Consider the following 24,591-nt stretch of genomic DNA (forward strand, 5'->3'; position numbering starts at 1 on the left):
GCCAGCATCCCTGCCCTCTTTTCATAATCACTTTCTAATTGTAAAGTCCTAGAGGTCTTTGTCACCATTAGTCACCCTAAGTGTTTCATGAATACTGGGCAGGTCCAGTTGGATTACCCAGCCTCGCTCCCTCCTAAAGATACAACTGTACAAGTAACTGGCAGAAATTGTGTCCGGCTTGAAGGGCAGTCTCTACTAAAAAGCTTTTAGCAGTATGTCTATTGTTCTTCTGCTTATTTAAATCTGAATTCTTTTAGTTTACATGTTTTAAAGTTAACTAAGAAAACCAACAGCAGGTCCATTCAGTGTGAGAAGGTGCCTGGAGATGTCCTAGGTGTGCTGGATGCTGGCTGTGGCTTATACTGGCATGTCTGTTTCATGTTCCTGGGTTATACATAATGCAGAGCCAAGCGAGGGGTCTACAGCTCACAGGAAATGTGCTTGACACGACACAGTTCCAGTGCAGCCTTCAATCTATTGTACTTATGTGGAGTGTCATGATTTCCCCGAAGCCAGCTATAAAGATGGGGCATTTTCTAGCAGGGTGGGGCCTGATCCATAAACGGAAGATATATAGCCGCCGAGAGAACTCATTTTGAGTAAAGTGGGCCTCCTGTCCCCAGGGATGTCCATCATGCTGTATGAACACCATCTGTTCAGTATTATGCTCTCAGTTGCCAGGCTACCTGCTCTACGCCGTCACACTTCACTGCTTAGGCTCAGCCTCAGACACATTATCCAGGAGGAAGAGGAGAGAAAAAAAACAACATTGGTCATGATTAAGCCATCTGCTGGGAAAAGGCCAAAATTAGAGGTGGCATGGCAGAGTGCTGCTGCCATCTGCTGGCTGCCAGCGTGAGCTGAACCCCGAAAGCATCTGAGATAACCAGAAGTGCTTTCCTGATGTGCTTGCTGTAGTGAAAGGCAGCTTATGTCTGAGCTGTGTGCCTCATGGAATGGTACAAAGAGTACACACGGACATCCTGAGCGCTTCCTCGTTGTTGTACTCATAATTCATGGGGCATGCTTTGTGGCTGAGCATTCAACAGTTGGCAGGGGCTGAAATAACTGCCTTTGCTCCATTAATGCTTTCTTTTTTTGTGTGTGTTTGGTGAAAGACTCTTTAAAAGCACGATGCTGACTAATCATTTAGTCAAACCTGATCTGGTTTTCTTTAACAGTACAAACTATTGCATACATACATTTATATATTTGGTTTTTTTTTTTCTCCAGGGAATTAATAAAGTTTAATAGTAGTAATTACATTTCTATAGTGCTTTTCTCACCACTAAAAATGCTTTTCACAGTGAGTGGGGAGCCACTTCAACGACCACCAATGTGTAGTTTCCACCTGAATAATGCAACGGCAGCCATTTTTGCACCAGTAAACTTGCCACACATCAGCTGCTAGGTGGTGAAGTGCCAAATGAGAGAGAGACACACAATTAGACAGGGGGATGATTAGGGGGCCAGAATGACCTGGCCATGGGGGGGCAATTTAGCCAGAACATTATGATACACCCTACTGTTTACGATGGATACCCAGGAATCTTTTATGACCACAGAAAGTCATTTCATCTGAATGATGGGGCCATTTTTTCAGCCCAGTGTCCCAATCACTGCATTGGGTAACTGGCATCTGCATTCAGACCACAGGGTAAGTGCCCCCTGCTGACCTCAGCAACAACTTTTCCATCAGCAGCCCCATCTTTTTCTAGATGGTGGTCTATCCTTGTACTGGCCGGGAACAAACATGCTTAGATTCAGATGGGTGACCTCTTCTGAAGTACATGTGGTATCATTTATCTAATCTATGGTGACTTTTAATTTTAAACCCCAAAGCACTTTGCACATTAGGTAGTGGTAGGGATCATGCCTGTGGCTTTGTGCTCTACAGTCCAGCTCCTTAGCCACTAAGCCACACTGCATGTCTGATATTAAGGTACCCTGAATCGGGAGGACCCAAGTTACACCGGTGAGCATGGCATAGATGTAATCAACATGTCACAAGGACATTATGGGGTTGAAGAGCACAATGCAGGCAACCAGGGAGCAGAACTGGCTTAATGCTGTGTATTAAGAATCTTGGGCAACTAAAACCACAGTTGGGCAGCTTCCCATCAACCATTAAATATGATTGTTTTGAAGCGGGGTACAGCACCAGAGAACTTCCTGAGCCCACACAAAAATTTTTATGTCTTGGCAGTTGATTGCAAATGAATAGCTGTTAGTGACTGGGTTACTTTAAAAAAAAAAATTAAAAAATGCAGGCAAGCAAAGTACCTTCTGTGTCTCAGACTGTTTAAGACGACTCTCTCTTCAGTCACCATAGAAAGGTTAGTAATACTGAAAGGAACGCCATTTTCTTTTGTAAAGGTGGCCTTTTGACAGCACATCGATGAATCCAGTCAGCATGGCGTCATTTGCATGGTGTGTGTATTTACTGAATGAGGGAGTGACTGCTTAGGAGTCGTGCTAAGCTCCCTGGTACACGTTTGTTAGCGTGCATGACTGCAGCTCCCAGGACAGCCTCTTCTCAAAGAGTGATGTGTTTGTAGAGTAATGGGCTGTCTCCAGAGTGGTTCTCTGGCCCTGTGATTCCTTAAGAAGGCAGTCAGAATAGCACAGTCTGTGAATCCACTCATTCCTGAAACAAACGACTCAAATGAGCAACAGGTAAAATGAATGAAATGAGTGTGCCATGAGTAAGACAGGCAGCATGAGGCATAACTGTGTGACAAAATGTTCTGAGCTCTGTGAGGCCAAGTCCAAGGACATGGCGTGTGTACTCCAGTTACCTGGGGAAAAGGAGATGAATGAACTGGATGATGTGATGAAGAAGTAAACAGCTGCAAATGGACAGTTCTCGGATTTTTAAATCAAATGAGGTTTTGCATGCTAAAATGGGAATAACTTATCACTTTATTATAAATGTGTGATCTTCCAGGGTACAAATAGAATTAGAACTGTCATCCAAAAACTTCAGGACATGTTTTTGTTGTATAGATATGCTAAATATTGTATCTGTGCGTGTGTATAAACTATACCATTCTCGGTCACAATTAATCCAAATTAGGGTTGTCGGATGCCGGAAGCACTGGCAGCAAGGCAGGAAATGTCCCTGGCTGGGGTGCCAATGTATTCCCGGGCTCATTTATATACACACACAGCCTGACTCACAGATTTCTTTGTTCTTTCACATTTTCAGTCACAGGTTTAACCTCCCGCTTTTCCCATGGTTATTACATAGTTTCTGGACCTCAGGACTTTGTTGCAAGCTGGCCAGGTCAGTTCCCACCTGTGGCTTACTTTATGACCCTGGCTAAATCAGTTAATGTTCCAATGTTTCTGCTAAATCTGGGCATGTAAAGTGTTTTTAACATGGAAAGGGTTCTGTATAAATAAATGCAAATATAAATGTGAAGAGCACAAGAGAAATGATGGGGGTTTGGCTGCAAGGTGGGAAAACCCTTTTTTGCAAGCTTTGAATGAAGAGTCCTGAAGAAGGTCTGCAGCCACAGTCTCAGTCCATGGATGTGAGGTCCAGACTTGAGATGGCGAACTTATATCCACCAGAGGAAGCAAGGGGCCAAGGTTAAGGCAGAGGCAAGACATGGTTAGTCACCCTCATCCAGTTCAGAACTTCTATCTGAAGTAAAACTGAGAGGTACATGACTTTCTGAACACCCCCAGAAACTGTCCCAAGTGTGACCTTTAACTGGGACCCTATAAATCCTGAAGAATCATCACAATTCAAGCATGTATATTAAACCACAAGATGTCCCATACTAGAGAACACAGTTTAAGCACGTTAAAGAGATAACAGGGGGCGTACAGGAACAAAGACAGATTTTGTTTATCATGGGATACAGCAAACCTCCAAGTGGTCTTAACTTTATACAAAAACACACATGCAATCCTAGCTAGAACACCTGAGTGTGGCTGTGGGGGTAAATAGAGACTGCAATGGATTGACACACTGCCCAGTGTTGGCTCCTACCTTGCACCCAACCCTAGCTCCTCAAGACGAGGCAAGCATCTGTTGGCATGGAGCCCATGTTAAATAGGGGTGCAAAATATAGGCACAGATCAAGCACTTTTTACATACCATACAGCAGAGACTACATGGGTGGCAATGCGAGTGGGCCCTAGAAGAAGTGGCATTGCTTACTGTCCAGCAGCTGAGCTCATCTGTCACAAATACTGTAAGACACTTGATAGCGTGTTGAAGAGCACAGGCCATACACGGTGGGTGGACCACACAAACACTGTTAAGGAGCAGTGCTTGTGCCACACACACACGTGTCCATAAAATGCATTCCTCAGGTATTCAAAGTGTCGGTAATAGTTTTACAGAGCCTTGCACAGAATCCATTGCTTCTGGTACCTCATATTCCCAATCCTGCAGTGCTAGTCATCCATGCTGCTAAACACAGATAAGTAAGACCTCTTTGGACCATTTTCTTAACAAGTCTTTGCTACTACATTGTCCATCTAATACCACTATCTAAGAATTTCACTGTGTCATAATAAACACGAGCTCAAGTATAATGAGCTGTGTACTATGTGCCACCACATTAAATGGTCTTGTGTCTTTACTCATGGCCGTTCAGCTCAAGTGGTCTTTGGTGAACAGTTTGTGGTACCTGTGTGAATGCTGACACATTCTTCTTTGCTTCCCGGTATTCAGAGTTTGGTTTATTTTTTGAATACACCACATCTCTGAATGATGAAGATCGACTCCATCTTATACAATAATGTAGAATGAGCAGGTGATGAAGCTCCTGCCAAGCTGGGTGCTGATGTTTTCACCCCCGTGGCAGGTCTGCCTTGTGCTTGAGTAAAATGCAAAAGAAGCTGGCGTTTTTTTTTGTTTTTTTTTGTTATGCTGTAAAGAAATGTCATTCTGATTTTCATTGTGAGGCTGTATTAAGTAAAAAATATAATAATGTTTTTCAATTCAGAACCTGACACAACTCATCTTTCATTTGTAGGGATGCATGTTTTAAGCCCCAGTCACCTGTGATATTCATGTGACCTGAAGAGCAGCGTCATATTACCTCTCACAACTTGAAGTTCTGCAGGTCCAAACATCTTACTCTGAGACATCTGGCCTGAGATCGGATCAGCTATACTTTCTGTCAGTAGACACTCTAGTCCAGTGGCCTACGATATCTCTGACCTCCGCACCACAGGACCCAACACACATTTATGTTTTACACGCTTGTCAGTACAGTTTCTTCCTTCAGTATGGCAGACAGGGTGAACGCTAACAGAGGAAACTATAAAGCACCTGAATTTTGCAAAACAGAAACAGCCTTCAATTTGTCGGCCTTCATTCTGGTGACTGAGCCCAGGGCCTTAAAGCAGGAGTCTGTTACCATAGAGACTGTCGAGCGCCTTCTAGTGCAGCCCCTCCATTACTTGAAAATATGGAAAATAATTAGATCAACCAGATGCTTATTTTTTTTTCTCCCCCATTTCTGTCTCCCTTGATTTCAGATGTTTCTAGCAGGGAGCACTTGGAGGAGAATGTGTCACACAGTCAGAATAGCTGAGGCTTGAGAAAAAATACAGATGCAGGCATATAATCCAATGCGTCGTAAGGTGTTTGAGTCCACAGAAACGTGACAAATCACGAGACTTTGAGTAACAGTGAAAACCGTGAGCAGGCCACTCACTTGGGGGAATTTACATTTAATCTGCGTAACCTTGCAATGCAATTTGGCCTCTAAAAACCACACCTAATAACTCTTTCTTTCTTTTTCTTTCGTGAATGACTGCCAGCCTTGTACACATTGGACATGCTGCTTCTTTGGAGGCAGAGCTAGATGAGCTAATGCTACCACTAACACTTAAGGTTTAAAGCTACCTGCTGCAGCAATTTCCTTCTTCCACCAACACAGCGTCCATGGTAATTTGTGTTCTCTCAAGAGCCTGCGGACAAAAGCTAAGGAAGCCCAATGTGGTGGTGTTATAAACAAAACATTATCAAGTAATGTTTGTGGGAAATGATGCATTTAAATGAATGACTTATGAAGATCAGTTGCACATAACTGCATAAATGCTCACAACGTACAGCACAAGGAAGCAAATGTGTGACTAATATATACTGTACATCTGGAGACAAACATGGGTGAATTTTGCGTAAAACTGGTTGGGAACAATTAGACAAGTCACTGAGTGTCACATTTCTAAACCAATCCAAAGCCTCAAGAAGGGGGTGCACAAAGTAAGGGTAGCGATTTTGAACTGCAGAGAGCAACATGTTCACATATGTTTTCACAAAGGTGTGCAGCATCCTGTAAAGTGCAAAATTGCCATTTAGAGTGGTACGGTTATTCTTTGTCTGTACCATCTAAATGTTGAAATAAATCTGTGCAGTGAAAAGGGACAAGAATGTTGACTTGCATATGCTAAAGATATGGTGATAAAATTGGTAAGCATAGACTAAACTCAGAGAAGTTTCCTTATCTTAATACCCAACTTACGAGTGTGGCATGACGCTCGCCTGGTCATGTCAAGCTTATCGTGTGATTTTTCTCTTTTGTTTGTACCCTACAGGAACAGCTTCCTCGACAGGCAGCTTCAGTCCAGCCTTCTTTACCGGGTCCTGCCAATGTAGCCCCAGTACCAAGCACGAACCCAGGAGCACCAGGTTACCAGCAGGCTGCTCTCATGAAGCAGATGATAATGGAGCAAGAAAAGCAGCGAGTCCAGTTACACTTGATGGAGCAGCAAAAGCAGCTTCTAAGAGAGCAGCGACAGCAGCAACAGATGCTGGCAGAGCAGGTAAGGGCACAAAACATGCAAACACTCAGGTAGTTCCCACTGTAACGGGGAGACGTCCGCTTCATCTGATGTCTTCTTAATTAGTGATACAGGTGATGAAGCAGGCTGAAATTCTGAAAAAACTCTTATGTTGAAGAAAACTACAGATGGATATGTTAATTGGATTTATTATTAAATACTTGAAACTAAACAATTAGGATAATCAATCAATGTATTTCATTAAATACTCTAAACTTGAATGCGAAACAAAAACTAAAGAGGCTAAATGTAATAAAATTAAGTCAAATAAATTACACAAATAAATAATAATCAGAACTTTAAGAAGAATACAGAAGAGTGAGAATCCTAAACTAGACTGAAAAATGAGCAATCAAAACACATAATATAAATAGACAAAAGGAGTCAAAAGAAAGAAGATTTTAGGCAACTCATTCAATTTGTAGAATTTAAACTACAACTAGGCATTAATAGAAATTATTATTCTTAGAATTGCTAGTAAACAGTACCCAGGTATGAGTTAGATTTCTTTCAATTGACAGTACAATACAGGCTTAGGTGAGATTTCAAATCTAAACACAACTTGGGCATAACCAAGAATTCCTAAATGTGTACCATTTCCTGAGCAGCAGATGTGCCAGGGTGAACTAAGATACCTAATGCCACAGCTCTTAACAAGTCTTGTATAGTCCTCTTCGGGGATTGCAACCATAAACACCAAAAAACTCAAGCATTCTAAACTGAGCTTGACGGCAAACACTCTGCTTGCTCTGAACTTGATTGAAAATGTTCAACAAAAAGGAGCAAAAGGGGTAGGGGAGAAATGCAAAACACCAAAAAATGAAGCCAGGGTGGGGCACAGACACAGTGCCGACAATTAATTAGAGAAATAAAGAGAGTGCCCCTACCAGCTGTTAACATTTACGCCAAGTGCAGGGCAAATCCAATACCAAAGGGTGGACTGATATTCAAAAAAAGCACACAGCCTGGAAGTGGGATAAAGAAGCTCATCTGTCTGATTTGCGCCTAAAGGTTTCTGATGATTCTCCTCATTCTGTTGTGCACTCTGCGACAGTGTCCACTGTGAAAGGTATAGGGGTGGTACATGGAAAAAGTAGCCCAATCTTTGTGTCAGTGTCATTGTGAGTTCTATTAGTAATAAAAGAATAATAAATGTCAGTGTCCACTCTAAAATGTGCTTAATTGTACTAATATTAGAGAATGCTATTAAGGATTTTATTGACCTCTTTAAAGACTTTGTTTTAGACTGTCTCCACCAACAGAACGGCAGAGTTCACCGAACTATAACATGTTCATGAAAACAAACCCCAGCCTGTCTTGAATGGTAATTGTTCCATTGGCTTATGAGGGCTTCTTTCCATGTGACCCACAATGTTGCCATGAAGGGTTTCTTGCTCACAGAACCAGCTGTATGCCACTTTTGACCTCTTGCTGAATTCTGCTGAGCAATCACAGTTTTGTTCCAGGAATCCCTCAAGTGTCAGCCTGAAGGAGTCTGGAATCATACAGCTACCAATAAATGCTGCATGTTTTCTCTCCAAGCAGCACTCAAATAGTGAAACACAACTAGCAAAAGGAAGTCCCACTGGCTTCACCTGACTGTGTTTGCTACTGCCAGCGCCTGGTCGGCTGCTTTCTCATGCACCACTCTGAATTATTTGCAGTCCAGTTTGGTTGGGAGGTTGATGTCTGCTAAAAGCAAGTTTTAATCAAATGCTTGTTTTTGGTACTCGATTCCTAATGCATGCCCGGTGTCCTTTTAAAAACTACTGGATAAACTCCTGGAGTGAAGTCTGGTTTCCTCTGCACTTGGCGCCAGCTGTCTTTGAAGGAATCTTTTCTATTTTAGATGTGGTGCTTATAAAAGCGTAATAACATTTGAGGCGATAAGCTCTTATTGTGTTACCTGTAAAGACATTACCACTAAAAAGACTAATTACCTGCTTAAGCTTTGTCACCAATGGTGCTCTGGACTCCAGGACCCTGAATTGGGTTAAGATGACTGAGAATATTATTTCAGAATTATTCTTTACTTAATATATAAAAACTTCTAAGGCACCATATACAGATATTTATAAATGTATTCAGATGACAGGTAGATAAAAAAAAAAAAACCTTATTTATTTGAGCTTGACACTTTGTCTGACCTACCAGTTTGCCAGATAATTCAGCAGTTGTCCCATGAAAAGTGTCATCCTTCCTGCAGATTGACATTAGAAGCTAATGTTTTCGTTCTTTTTTGTAGCACAATCTAATTTTGCCCAGACTCCTGCTGACGTGTGCTTTTCCAGCATATGTTGCCAGCCAAGTGGGTTTGGTTTGACATCATGAACTTGCTTAATGGATAGGCTTTTGTCTCCAGTGCTGCGATTAAGCAATGTTGAAATGAATTGTGGCATGCTGTTTGTTTTGGCCAAGGGGGGCTAATTCTTCATCCTGAATTATGTTTTATTGGCTCTGTGGCTCCAGTTTTATTTCGTGCAGTGGTCTGGTCCAGACAGTGTTGACTTTCTTTTGTGGTACAGTGCACTGAAAACCTGAAACACTGGCACAGTGGACTGCCATCAGTGCCTTTTTCAGTGGGCATTATAGAATACAAAATAAGGTGGTTGTTTGTTTATGGGTTTTTTTTTAACAAAATGAAAACCGGCTGCACAGTTTAGGGTTATGTCTTTGGTAGAAACCCTCTGAAAAGTAAGACAAAAATGTGGCATTTATTCATTTAAATGTAAAATACTAGAGCGCCTTATAATGTGTGGATTCAGGCACCAGAAGATGACCCCTTCTGTTTGTGTCAAGTCTCCCAGTATGTTGTCAGTTGCCCCAATACAGCCTTGTGCTCTTCCCTGCCTGACGTGCCAGCGAGGATCAGCACAACACTAAACTGCTCTTCTGCTACAGCCACTTCCACTGCCCTGATTAAGAAAAAAACAAAACAGAAACGCAACAACTTGGCGCAGATCTCCAAAAACCTTCTGGTGGGTCCATTTGCATGAATGACCTGTGGAACGCTGCCAGACAAAAATGGATGAGTTCACTCCCTTAGGAGTTTGTTTTTGCTTTTGCTTTATTCATTGGCCCCAAATTTCCTGCTTTCTGATGGGATCAGGAATTAAAAAAAAAAAAAACATGAATACTAAAATATGGCCCTTCAGGTTAGGAAGGAAATCATGGGGGTTGTTTACCTCATTAAGTTGTGAAATTTCTTCATGCATAATAAAGACGTACATTTATTTGACTTTACATCATTTCGCAACTTGAAAGTGGGTGAGATGTGGCCCAGAGGTTGTTTTGCATGATATGAAAAGAATGGAGACTAGAGGAAGAAGAATTTGGGGAGCAATTTTTTGACATTGGTAAACCAAGAAAATGATGATGATGAGTGTTAGTTGGTTTAACTGTAGTGTGGCTTAATTTTACTTTCCAACGTGAGGCTATTCCTGTATCACACTATATCTTCCATGATTGATTGTATATGTGTGCTCGATGGTGTTGTAGTTAAGCTTACAGGGAATGAATGTTAGCAGCATTATGTCTAAGATCCACCACCCCAGATTCAGATGATGTACAGATTTAGTTCTTTATTGGCGTGTGCACAGCTTGCTTCAGGACCCATTGTGCATCTTTTAATGGAATGCTGGGAGTGATGAAGACCGTTCACTGCCATGGTGATTTGGGGACCCAGTGAACTTGAGAGGGCACCTACTCGCAGTAAAGAAGATGACAAAATGCGCCTCACATATTCTGCCTTTTCCTAAGCAGCAGCCGTTACAAGCAGAAAGTGGCGCCTCAGAGTAGTGTGGAGCTAAGTTTGTGTCTTGTACGTTAACGTTTGGAGGTTTATTTTTCTGTAATGGATAGCTAGATTGACTTGCAAGTGACGGTAAAAAGCTAGAATTCTTCATCACACAGCTAACGTGTGCCCTAAGACTGTCCGTGCAATCAGCTGTATTTTACTTAACTTTTGCTGGCATGTGTAAAAGTTGGATTTGATATTCTGGAACTTTTAACTTGGCAGTTTCTCAGGTTAAGAACAGGTATGATGCCTATAACTCCATCTGCAATTATGTGTGCACAAACCCATAAAATTGGTGGCTGAAGCATCCAGACGTCACAATGACTGTATTTACTGAATGACACATTAATTGTGAGGTGTATGCCTTCCAGACACCCCCACTGAAGCAGGAGCTTGTGTAGCACAGCTCCTCTCTGCCACAGGACTGCAGCACTCACCTACAAAAGGATTTAGAGCTGGATGAGCTGAAGCCTTAAGAGCCACGACAAACAGCTGTAAAAGACCTATTATTGATATATTCATCTGTAAACAGTAATCCAAAAGACTAACCGGATGTATGTTGGATCATAAAACAGGCAAGCACAGGCAAAATTATCCAAATCACTAGATAAAAAGAAAAGAATCAAAACCACCAAATCCAAAAGGAAAGAGCAGAACATAAAGTTTTTGGGACGCTCAGAAATGGTGGCTATCACAGAGACACAAAAGGTACACAACACGAAAGCAACACTACAATCCGTTTGCCTCTTTATACCTCCCTGCTCCTCCCAACATGTGACTCCTAAGGAAGTAATGTTGCATAGCAACAGACAACAATAGGAGGGGTCAGGTGTAACTGATAGGCCAAAAGAAGGTCCCTGACAGAGTCATGATGAAAGTTAATCAAAAGATACTCGCGTGATAGACATAGATAAGTCGTGACTATCTCAAAGTATGTGTCTGTTTGAGTGCTTGGTTTGAAAAAATTATCAACTGCCACCCTCACTAGAAAAAGTGGATGAAAGGATGAGATGAGGACACAAATAATGATTTAGAAGATGGAAGCTCCTGTTGAAAGTAAGCAGCACACAATGTCCACTTCACAGCTGTTTTCATGTCAGCAGATGGAGGCCGTGCACTTGGGGAGCGTTTGAAGCAGCCGTGAAAAGGGCAATTCACTCCTCCCATTTGGCCAGATCTGTATTTGGGAATTGTACAATTACACATTTTTCCATCTGCTTAAAGAAAAATGATCCATTCTTTTTGAATTTAGATAAACTATTTTTCAGTTTTTTCTACACAGTTTTATTTTCTCTTGGAATATTTCTGTCATTTAAGTCTGTTTTACAAAAATGTATCTGTTTTGAAAATTATAATAATAGAACAAACCCAGTACTCTACTACTGCTCCTGCTGCTTCCCTCAAGACAGATAACCCCAACTATGACGCTGTGCATTTTGCAGGGAGTCCTGGCAGTCATCTCACTAAGTCTACCAGTCATATCAGTTTCCCACAAGTTCCTTTTAATCCATGCTTTAGAGCTCACTCTAGACGCTTTTACGCATTTTTGGATTCTCTAGAAAGATGGTCATCAATTCAGGAAAGAGTTATAGTGGTGGAACTGCAATTTCAAATTATGCACTAAAAATTTTATATCAGGGTGAGAAACGTAGCAAAGTCCATCTTGTGCTGGTATTATACGCCAGGGCAGTCTTCTAGAAGAAGCTGGAAGGCCCAGAGTAAAAGGGGGAAAGGAAGGCAATGTCCACATAAACCTGAGGCAGCAGTGCCATTTTATCTTCTGAAGTGCTATTTGGAGTCCTTATCTAAAATCCATTTCAGGTACTTCATGATGTTTATCGGCCTCACTGTCTTGATGTGCTGTGAATCCTTGTATATCATCAGTACGGCTCCAACCGAGATGCCTTCCTGTAGTGAAGCTGCCAAAGAGACTTTAGGTCTACTTTTTCTGTACACAACATGGCTCAGTTGAGTTTATTTTCTGTGCCTAAGGATTAAGTTGAACAATCATTTTGGTTGTCTTGAAAAAACGGTCTTTGTTCTGATGTTGAACACTTTAATAATTTTCCCACCGATACCTCGGTAAGTAAGCCACTATGAGTTATCATCTTGAATGTCCGGGGCAAGAAGCAGGAAGCCATTAATAAAAAGTTGCAAGCAAGCCGCTTTAACCATGAGACAGCTCCCCTAAAAATACCCCTGAGCAGTAAGATGAATGACACAAATGGTAAGGGTGCTGCTTTCTTTTGTTTTTTTTTTTTTCTTACTAAAATTCTTTCATTATTATTATGTTTCTGGCAGCTTTCAGTGTGTGCTTGTATAATCCAAGTGATGGTCACAAGAAATGATTTGAGTGTAAAGTTCTTGGTGCCTTTGTGAAGCACATTCTTTCATCTGCAAAAGTGCCATGAAAAGCCTGCATTGAAAATATAAGGACACCTAGTCGGCCGCTGGTCACAATATTTGTAAGTTAAAGTGTAGGTAAAGAACGATTGGAAATGCTTTTCGGCCATCATGCATTTTTTTTTTATTCCATGAGTTGGTAAGTGCAGGGGGGAATGTTCAAAGCCCACTTTTAATAATCACAAGTTACAGTTGCTGTCATTTTGAGAATGCAGTCATTTAGGCAAATGTATGCAAGTGAAGGAAGGCAGGAAATACTGACTCTCAGGCCAGCTCCCTTCCTGGGGAGAGTTCACGTACAGAGTGAGCTGCTTTCACCTGTGTTCCACTTCCACGAGGGTCTTGTCGCCACGCTAACAAAGTGCCAGACAAAAGGATGGCTAATATGGCTCTACAGACACATGAAGTGTTTGGCAGCCCATCAAAACTGTCCTGCTAGTTGTCATCAATGACTGACTTCTTTTTTCTCTTTTTGTTTTTTAGCAGTTACAGCAGCATCTACCCAGACAGCATCCGCAGCAACAGAGGAACCCCTATTCTGTTCAGCAAGTCACCCAGTTTCAAGGTGAGCGCTCAAAATACAAACAAAGGAATGCAAGTGTCCTCAATCACAGATGTGGGCACTATTTTCCTAAATGCTGATAATGTCTGCCTTGGCACACACTTCTGTAGCATGTTTGACCTCACTAACAGCTGGATCAGGCATCTTTTCAACTGAATCCATGAACCGATCTCCTGACAGATTAGTAGCTAGTTAACAGCGAGCAAAGCCACAGAAGAATTACTATAAAAGCGGCCCGATAACGTGTGCAGGATGTGTTTACGAAGTGAGCTGCTCATCTCAGCAGACAGCCTCCGAATCTCCAGGCACTGCACACACCATCCTGTGATTTGGCAACTAGCAGTTCATCAGAACCTTTTGACAGTCCTAACTCCAGAGAATCCAACCTGAGGTGCCTCCAACAAAACGTACGCCTGCCCTCTGCAAGGCAGGCCTTCGATTATCTTGTCCCGTTTCCATGGAAACCAGGTCAGACGTAAATCCTTGGAAGCTGCCTTTGCCCAGAGGTACCATCCCTAACATCATGTCAGCACTGCCCCTATGGCTCATGTCAGTTAATTTGCAGGAATCAATTTCAATGTTTCTTTCGAGAATTGACAAAACCATCTGAAATGTATTAGGCCTAACACTGGTCTCGTCTCCTTGGAAACCGGCTACAGTATCAGTATGGCTTTCTGATGTCTTGATGCAAAAGGGTTTAGATTATTGAGTGGCCCTAGCTTTTGATAACCAGCACTGCTAGCGCTCTTAGACTTGTGAGGTGTTTTCCGCAGACCTTTTAAATAACAATAGAAAGAATGACTAAAAACCAGGAGCCAGCAGCAAATCGAGTGCGCCATCACTGTAATGTTTACTGCAGACAAAAGACACCATCCATCCGCAAAGAAAAGGTTATGAGGAGCCAGGTCAGTGTTCTCAACCTTCACTTCAGTTACCAGTAATTGTGTCAGGGAGTCTGCAATGCAGAGATTTAACTTCTAGGAGTCATCTGGTAATTGATATAATGGTAGGCAAATTAAATTTACCATTGTGATATCATTTAATTTCCAATAGCTTGGCACTGACAGAAATCTTAATATATCTTCTGGAGCTCATTTACACTCTGTGGCCAATTTATTAGGTACACTTGGCTGTTAACGCAAATAGCCTGCCTTCCCCGCCAAACAGCCAATCATGTAGATGCAACTCAGTATATTTAGCATGCAAACATGGTCGAGAGATTAGCTGATGTTTGATTGGCCAAGAGAAATGATCAAATAAACAATAACAGTGGTATGATTGTTGGTCATTTTAGTACCTTTAAAAACTTTCCACCCTTTTGGGATTTTCGTGCACTGCTGTCTTTATAGTTTACCACATCACTGTAAATATCCAGCAAGCAACAGTTCTGTGGGCAAAAACGTCTTCTGAATGAGGTAGGGCAGAGAAAAATGACCAGACCTGTTCTTTCTAACAGAGATGCCACAAATGCTTAAATAACCGCTTATTACAACAGTGATGCTCAGAAGGGGCACCTTTGAATGCATGACATGTTCAGCCATGAAGCACTTGGACTCCCACTGATAGGAAGTAAAAATGTTACATTTGAATACACGGTGAAAACCTGAAACCTGAAAGTGCACCTTATGCGAAGGGTCTAGGAGTCACCGTGATCTCCACACTAGCTACATCTAGACAGTGGGCAGAAGTGATCGAGAGAGTTACTAGGATGTTAGGTTTTATAGCATGATGTGTGAAGTGTAAGTCAAGGGAGGTTTTGCTTGAGCATCATAACAAAATACTGAGGCCTTACCTTGATAACTGTGTTCAGTTTTGTCCTCCATATTACATAAAAGACACAGCAGCACTTGAGAGAGGCCAGAGAAAAGCGACTGGGTTGATTCTTGGACTGAGAGGTATATATGTTATGAGGACAGATTGATGAGAGTTAAACCTTTTATTTTAGGCAAACAGATTAAGAGGGGGCATGATTGAAGTTTTTCCAATTATCAAAAAGGAATTAGCACAGTTGATCCAAACAGAAGAACACTCTGGGTTCAACTTCTGTCAGCTATCCACAGGGAGATAAAGCTACAGATAGCATTTGATCACCAAAACTGAAGGGTTGAAGATTGGAAAAAACTTCAGCTGGTCGAATTTGGTATGAACAACTTGAATTCAGGGACCTGGCCTACCTCTTGGCAGCAGTACAGTAGGGAGATGGCAGTATAATGGTGTGAGAAATGTTTTCTAGTCATACACGAGGCCTCTTGATACCAGTTTACTGCCATCTGAATACCACCGTTACTTGTGTTGTGGCTAACCAAGTGCATTCCCTTATGCTCACGTAAAGCATGTATCATCTCAAACTGGTTCCACCAACAGTCACCTCATTTCAGACCAGTGGCCTATACAGTCCCCTTATCTCAATCCAACAGTATACCTTAGGGAGGAGGATGAGTGGAGGGTTCACAGCATGAACATGTTCCCAAAACCTCAGCAAGTGTGGTCAGTGTGGACCAGTGTGGACCAGAATCCTTAAAGCGTGTTTCCAGCACACACCTTGGTGAATCCATAACTTCGGGTATCCAAAGGGGTTCTTTACAAGATAGCTGGGCCAGTGAGTGTGTATTCATTGACTACAGATGATTTCTCTCTGAGTTTGTAAAGGGAAACAGAGGTACAGAAATGAGTAGATGGATAGATCAAGAAATGATTATTCAAGTACTGGTAATGTTCTTCAGGATATACAGTAGCTCCTCAGGTCAGTGCTTCTTTACACAGTGGCCAAACTATTGTCATTGCAAACAAACTCTGCATTAGCAGCCAGCAACCTCTTGAAATTCACCCCCTTGATTCCAGTGCTGTGTTCCATTTGAAGTATGAAATCCGAATTCCTAATTGTAATTTTAAACTTTGGGACTGGCCTGTCAAGTCTGAGTTTGTCCAAATTCAGTTTACGACGTCAATCCAAAATGTTGACATACAGTTGGATGCAAAAGTTTGGGCAACCTTGTTAATAGTCATTATTTTCCTGTATAAATCGTTGGTTGTTACGATAAAAAATGTCAGTTAAATATATCGTATAGGAGACACACACAGTGATATTTGAGAAGTGAAATGAAGTTTATTGGATTTACAGAAAGTGTGCAATAATTGTTCAAACAAAATCAGACAGGTGCATAAATTTGGGCACCACAAAAAAGAAATGAAATCAATATTCAGTAGATCCGCCTTTTTGCAGAAATTACAGCCTCTAAACGCTTCCTGTAGGTTCCAATGAGAGTCTGGATTGTGGTTGAAGGTATTTTGGACCATTCCTCTTTACAAAACATCTCTAGTTCATTCAGGTTTGATGGCTTCCGAGCATGGACAGCTCTCTTTAACTCACACCACAGATTTTCAATTATATTCAGGTCTGGGGACTGAGATGGCCATTCCAGAACATTGTACTTGTTCCTCTGCATGAATGCCTTAGTGGATTTTGAGCAGTGTTTCGGGTCGTTGTCTTGTTGAAAGATCCAGCCCGGCGCAGCTTCAGCTTTGTCACTGATTCCTGGACATTGGTCTCCAGAATCTGCTGATACTGAGTGGAATCCATGCGTCCCTCAACTTTGACAAGATTCCCAGTCCCTGCACTGGCCACACAGCCCCACAGCATGATGGAACCACAAATCATATTTCACTGTAGGTAGCAGGTGTTTTTCTTGGAATGCTGTGTTCTTTTTCCTCCATGCATCACCCCTTGTTATGCCCAAATAACTCAATTTTAGTTTCATCAGTCCACAGCACCTTATTCCAAAATGAAGCTGGCTTGTCCAAATGTGCTTGAGCAGACCTCAAGCGGCTCTGTTTGTGCTGTGGGCGGAGAAAAGGCTTCCTCTGCATCACTCTCGCATACAGCATCTCCTTGTGTAAAGTGCGCCGAATGGTTGAACGATGCACAGTGACTCCATCTGCTGCAAGATGATGATGTAGGTCTTTGGTGCTGGTCTGTGGGTTGACTCTGACTGTTCTCACCATTCGTCGCTTCTGTCTATCCAAATCTTTCTTGGTCTGCCACTTGAGCCTTAACTTGAACTGAGCCTGTGGTCTTCCATTTCCTCAATATGTTCCTAACTGTGGAAACAGACAGCTTAAATCTCTGGGACAGCTTTCTGTATCCTTCCCCTAAACCATGATGGTGAACAATCTTTGTCTTCAGGTCATTTGAGAGTTGTTTTGTGACCCCCATGTTGCTACTCTTCAGAGAAAATTAAAGGAGGAGGGAAACTTACAATTGACCCCCTTAAATACTCTTTCTCATTATAGGATTCACCTGTGTATGCAGGTCAGGGGTCACTGAGCTTACTTAGCCAATTTGAGTTCCAATAATTAGTTGTAAAAGTTTTGGAATCAATAAAATGACAACGGTGCCCAAATTTATGCACCTGCCTGATTTTGTTTGAACAATTATTGCACACTTTCTGTAAATCCAATAAACTTCATTTCACTTCTCAAATATCACTGTGTGTGTCTCCTATATGATATATTTAACTGACATTTTTTATCGTAACAACCAACGATTTATACAGGAAAATAATGACTATTAACAAGGCTGCCCAAACTTTTGCATCCCACTGTACACCACAGACTTTAGTGAAAGTTGTAGTATTGGCACTTCTGCCTATTTGTGTCTCATTAAATGAATTAGTCGTACACCCAGTACTGTTCCGCTTCTGTCTCTGGACATGCTGCAGTGTTTGGATGCACAAAATACCGTGTGATGCATTGTCATCAACTGCTGTTTCTTCCAATGGAGCAAGTAGAAGAAAGGTTTTCCTGGAAACACCCATATTGGTTTTCCGAATGTTTTACTGGAACATAGTCAACTTGTGTGTGACATCATTCCCAGCACAAACATCCAACTTCTGAGGTAAATGAAACGCAGCATTAGATTTTGGTTTGAGATTTTGTAATTTGAAGAATGAAGCTTAGCAGATGTTGTCTTCTCATGTGTTACAATAATTTTTATCTATGGACCCCTCTTTCTATTGGTGATTATTGCACAGCTATTTGCAAAAGTCAGAAAGATTGTAAAAGAGAGATAAACGAAAGGGTAATATTGAGATGCTTTGAAGAGTCAATTATTGTCCTGACATCAATTCTCAAAATAGAGTGTTGAAGCAAGTAAAAATGGTTGAAAGATTTACAGTAAAATCTTAGTAACCACAAAGTCAATATCAGTGTGGTGAGTGTAGAAGAAGCAGTTTAAGCACAGTGATTGTAGATATGTAATACGAGAGAAGAAGGTGGATTTTTAGTGGCCGCTCACTGAACACCATACCCAGACAGACAGGTCCACTGAGGTGAATGCGTCCATACTGAGAGCTCCCTGGCGAGCCTTTGGGTTGGGAAAGAATGGTGTTGGAAAAGCTCTGACACTGAATAGGCTAATTGGTTAGGCCACTGCAAACGATACTCTGCAGTGCTTTTCGTCAGCAGCAGGTTTCATTCACGAGTCACCATGCATGTTATTGTTGGCCATTTTCTCTAGATTCGTTTTTAGAAGCTGGTGGTTTATAATAATTGGGGTCAACTGAAACTGCATTTGAAAACCGCAGCCTGCAAAATAAGCTCTTGCTTTCCCCCACCTCTACTGATTTGGACTCCTGTTATGCATACCAGATAAGCACATAACTTACAGAAAGAAAACATTGTTTTTTTGGGAACAATTCCATTTGTATACGTTATACCATTACAAAGTGGAAAATAGCTTCTGTTAAGGGAACCTACAGTAAAAAATGTTGAAAGCAGCCATCTAAGGCCCAGAATCCTTGGTAGACTGAACAGCAGTCATTTGTAGGCAATCCTCCCAGTTCCTCCTACATTCTAAACCACCACTACACTTGCTGCTATAAAATGGCAAGAGCAGCAGGTGGAATAAAGGGATATAGAAGTGAGTCACGCCGCAGCAGCTGCTCTGGAGAATAGATGACTGAACATTGGTGGGGTTTTAATTTATCTGCGGCTGACATCAACAGTCCCACTTTATTATGGGCACCAAAGTGGGGTCGGCATCCTTGCTTAGTTGCCGTCTCAGAACTCAAGCCTTCATTTCAAGTCCTGTTCATTTGCTTTTTAACACACATCCATCCGTATCTACAGAGCACAGGTCTGTTTTTTCTTTGCAGGGTATTTAAATGGAGTCGATGGCCTTATCAGAAAGGAGGATGCATGTTGTTTGTTGGTCCTCCTTACTGCTGCAGCATGGTAAAGGACAGCAAATTTCTCTTGGAGAATAACAATGGTGCTGTTCTTTAGGTACATTAGTGCCTTGTTTAAAAGTTACGGCAGCTGACATCTTTCCAAACCCCACTCACACCATTCATCATTGAAAACAAAATGTGCATGAATTCAATATTTTTCGTTTCTCCACTTTACACCATAGCCTCACACAGGATTCTCCCAGCCCGCACCTCACCCTCAGAGTTTTTGGTAGGATTACTGTATTGCCAGATCAAGCACTCTCATTTTTTTCCCTTCTATTTCAGGCACGCCACAGGAAATGGCACGAACCCAGGCCCTGCAGAGCATCCGCAACGCCCGTTTACTTCAGCAGCAGCAGCAACAGCAGCAGCAGCAACAGCAGCAGAGCCAGGGCATGCTTCAGATGGCAAGTGTCCAGAACTCAAGTGGAATGTCAGCAGCCACAGGTCAGCCCGACATGAGCATGGCCTACAGCGGCACCCCAAGCGGCCAACAAGGGATGTACAGTATGAACCCTGCAATGAACCAAATGTTGCAGCACCCAAACCAAAGTGGCATAACAATGGCCCACAATCCTTCTCAAGGACAGAGGCAGCCCAGTGCAGGACAAGCTGTTGGTATGGTGGGTGGCTATGGGCAGGGCATGATGATGAACTCGGCTTTGTCCCAGCAACAGCCACAACAAATGAAGGGACCGCCTGTCGGGCAAGCTATGCCTAAGACCCCAGTTCAAAGACTACAGAGTATGATGGGAAGTGCCGGCCAGGGAGCACAAGGCTGGCAACAGCAACAGAACCTACAAGGCATGGCTGGGCGGACTAGTGGTGAAATAATGACCTTTAATAACAGCCCTGCTTACGGCGTGCAGACAGGACAGCCACGAATGGCTAAGCAACATTTTCCACAAGGACTGAACCAGCCTATTGTGGATCCTACTGGAAACCTTAGAGCCATGAACCCTGCATTGAGTGGGCAGATAATGACGCACATGTCTGGTCAACCAAGGACCCAGCAGCCAAGACCAATGGTCATGGCTGGAATGAACCCGGGTGTCCCGAATATGACGCCTTTCAGCCAGGGCCCCAGCCAGCAAATGGGTGGCAGTGGGTCGTCCTATGTACAGAGTGGTCAGCCTCACGGTTACCAGCGGACAGCAAGTCAAGATTTGCCTTTCAGTTATAGCGGTCAGTCAGCAGGGGCAGGATCTTTCCCCCGATTAGCCGACGGGGCTGACCTTGTGGACTCGTTAATGAAAGGTGGCTCGGCAGACGAGTGGATCGATGAACTTTTTGGAAGCCAGTAGCCACTTTACACGCTTTAGGCGGATGTTGTATGTTTATGAAGATTTAAAGAGGGTCGGGGTTCCATTTTGTTTTTCTTTTCGGGGAGGGGCCCAAGCAACGTTTATCTGACATACTCACCTGTGGATGGTCCAGAATGCATTTTTATACTTGCAAATTGTTTTCTCTCGCTAGAAGATGTTTCATAATTTGGCAGTAAACCTGCGTCTACATAGTCTTTTAGAAGTGAGTCCATTTTCAGTGTGTATTCCTCCCTTTGATTTCTCCACTATCCCATTCAATTTTGGTCATATATATATATATATATATATATATATATATATATATATATATATATATATATATATATGACTTGAACATAACTAGAAAAAAAGCATCGAGTACTCGTATTTGATTGCTTTTCTGTCTTGATAAAATTTTAAATGAGAACTGAAGTTTTTTATTTTTTTATAAAGAATTTCACTGTTTTACCTGAGGCACATTGAAGAATTGCAAGTGTTTAATGAAAAAAAACATAAATAGCTTTTCAAAAGGTTGGCTTTAACTGTGCAATCGGTTTCTCTGATCATTTGAGCACGTCCAAATCTGGGCAGTGGGTTGCAGTGGAAACCTCCTGAAGGCCCAGGAGCAAAGCCTGAGTGTGCCAAGGAGCGTCAGTCACTTGAACTGTCCGGCGTTGTCTCGTCATTGTCATTTCAATGATCCCTTACACTTGTGTGATGTCCCGTGAGCAGCAACTGAATGTAACCCAAGTGTAAACATGTGTTGATGTCATACGTCTCCGTCTTAACATTTAGTAATTAAACGCTTTAGAAGATTTTCTGGTCTGGTGAGGTTTACTTAACTAGATCAGCGGTAACGTGAGAGGTGCATTTTGTCATTTTTGTCCTCCTATTTTTGTCCTATATTATGTAAGAACTCAGTTTTAAACATTGGTAGGGATCTTTTAAAGTAGGGTGAAAGAAACTGGCAAGGCAAAAGGGAAGGAGCAGGCGGCACAGGGTGGTCTGTCAGTTTGCCTCCTTTACTGCAATATTCATATAAACATTCAGAGAACTAAAGAAAAGTGACTGCCATATTATTTAACTTGGGCCATGTGTACCATCAGCTGCTCAGATTTTTAAAAAGTGAGGAAAGAGGTTGGTTTGTTTTTGGGGGTTTTTACTTCATGCTTTGTATTTACTAACAACAAAATTCAAGAATTGAGGCAGGGGACAACTGTTTTAATTTTTTTCTGTACGTTTGTTCCTGGGCTTCAGCAGGAGACTAGACTGCAATCCACCGCACCCCCAAATAAATAACAAAACCTTCTTGTCTGCAGCAATCCTTTCAACCAAACGTGAAGACTGCGTGCTGGCCGCGTTTCTCTCTGTCTCTCGCTCTCTCGCTCTCGCTTTGTGTGTTGTTTTGCAGGCCATGGTTTGTGATCTTTGCATTAAAGCTTACGCTCTTCAGCTCTGCAGCTTCCAGATGATTTTGGTGGGCAGCCACCCCTGCTTCAGGTGTGCAAGCCAACCCCACCTCCCAGCTGAGCACAGGCGGCCGGGCCTCGGTCCACACGCAGCCTGTAGGTGGGCTTCCCCAGCAATGAGGCCGTGCGATCTTTGGAGGTATTTAGGACCAAGACAAAGAAAACGAGCGACTTGTGCTTCTTTATTATTATTTTGTGTCTTTCTTTTCTTTCTTTCTGTTTTTTTTTGTTCATTTGTCTGTCAGTCTGTTTTTGTACTTTGGTGCTGACATAGGCCTGTATGTGATAAATTTAAAGACAGAAAAAAAAGCTAAATTGAAAAATAATGGGTATTTGTAAATATGTTTTTACAAGTTGAAATACATCAGATAATACTGGCTCTACTATCTGTAAAAATGCTGTTTGTTTAAAATAGAGAAGTATTTTTATTTCATTTTCCACTTTTAAACTCATCAGAGCTATGCCATTGCACTTCAGACAATGTCTTACTACTAATTTGTACTGTAAACCTATTTTTCTTTTATTTTGGAGTTGTTTTTCTAGTTTGAGATTTTACTCTGTACTTTAAGCAGTGCTTATTTCTTTTTATCTTGTACAGAATTCTGAAATGTTAACAGGAGAGGATTACAGATACATCTTTTTTTTTTTTTTCCAAGAAAAAAAATAAAATGTTATCTCAATCATATGATTAAATTACTCTATGATTGTTTTGTTTTCTTTTGTTTAACATCTGAATTTAGTTTGGTCTGAAGTAGTGTGCTGCTGAGGTGTCTCCCACCCTTTGCACGGCTGCACTCGGGTCCTAACCTGGGGTCCTGAGTTGGTGCGGCAATGCGTTGTATCAGCGTGCGGGCCCTCCGCTCTCCTGTTTGTCGTGTGTGCTGACCATTCCAGAAATCACAACTTAATAATAGTTTAGCAAATAAGTGGGCCTTTTGCACGTTTTCTGCATTGACTTGGATAACTAGCGTGTTTGGCTACTTGAGTAATAATATCTGTTTGTTTTCCCCCTTTGTTGACCTCGTTGTATTGCATCGGTCACTATTGACTTATACTGTAAATGTTTTCTTTCCACTCGGCATGAAAACATGACTTCAGAATTTTTAATGATCTTTTTTTTCTGCCACCACTACAAAGTACAAAGGGTAAGTAACATATTAAAAAATATATATATCATTTTTAGGTGGAGCGTTCCTTTAAGCTCTCTAGGTGTCCAGGCACAGTGATATGTTTATAACGTTATTTGTTTGTAATACATACTGTATTTAACTCTATAGAATTTTGCTCACAATATTGGCCCCCAATCACATTCATAAAGTGAGTGTTCATTAGGCCTGGGTAAAAATATTGATTTTCTGAATAATCATTTAATTTGTCATTTAAAAGATTCAATATTGATTCTTTACCTCTCAATTTCAATCTTGTGAATCTACAGGGTGGCCCAGATCTAATTATGCAGATCCAGATGGTCTGGATGGCTTTGATTTATACGGGGACGATTCCAGTTCAGCCCGAAGATGATTCTTTATGTCATCAGTTCACACACTTCTCGAAGGTCCAGGCTTTTTCGGGTGATTTTCTATGTAATAAACTTAAGTTATAGCGTAATGAAAAATGCATAATTAGATATGGACCACCCTATATGTCCTGCTCAGTTACCATATGTAGATTTTTGCTTATCTTCATTTTTGCCATCCAATCCAGTAGATGTTGCTAATGCTCCTGTTAAGGCTTTCTGTGGCAAAAGCACTTTACTACCCTGCATAGAATGAGAAGAGTCCGGCTGCAGGTAAGACCCCATTAAATGGTGCGTCCTCCTCAACTGAAATCAACGCCTTCAGCACTTCAATCAGATGTTTGGACCTCCTACGCGTTCAGCTGGTGTGTCGGTAAAGAACAACTGGCTAAAAGCAAAGCTATACACGTGCTGTGCTGCTCGGAAGTGAATTATTACTGTAGCACAACAAATCTGAGAAATCTCAACATCGCCCAGCCGACAATCCACACTGGAGAAGGCAGG

General features: G+C 41.9%; 1 protein-coding gene across 2 annotated transcripts in view; it reads left to right on the top strand.

The window, feature by feature from the left end:
• The window catches only part of maml3 (mastermind-like transcriptional coactivator 3), a 319,199-nt gene extending 295,931 nt beyond the window's left edge, over window positions 1-23,268 (top strand). For both annotated transcript variants that reach the window (XM_039751654.1, XM_039751655.1), the window contains exons 3-5: window positions 6,565-6,792; window positions 13,493-13,574; window positions 20,084-23,268. In XM_039751654.1, the coding sequence (XP_039607588.1) occupies window positions 6,565-6,792; window positions 13,493-13,574; window positions 20,084-21,102 (1,329 nt within the window). In that variant the 3' untranslated portion in view covers window positions 21,103-23,268. The remainder of the gene's footprint in view (window positions 1-6,564; window positions 6,793-13,492; window positions 13,575-20,083) is intronic.
• The last annotated feature ends 1,323 nt before the right edge of the window (window positions 23,269-24,591 follow it).

Source organism: Polypterus senegalus, chromosome 4 (assembly GCF_016835505.1).
Source record: "Polypterus senegalus isolate Bchr_013 chromosome 4, ASM1683550v1, whole genome shotgun sequence".
Taxonomy (NCBI): domain Eukaryota; kingdom Metazoa; phylum Chordata; class Cladistia; order Polypteriformes; family Polypteridae; genus Polypterus; species Polypterus senegalus.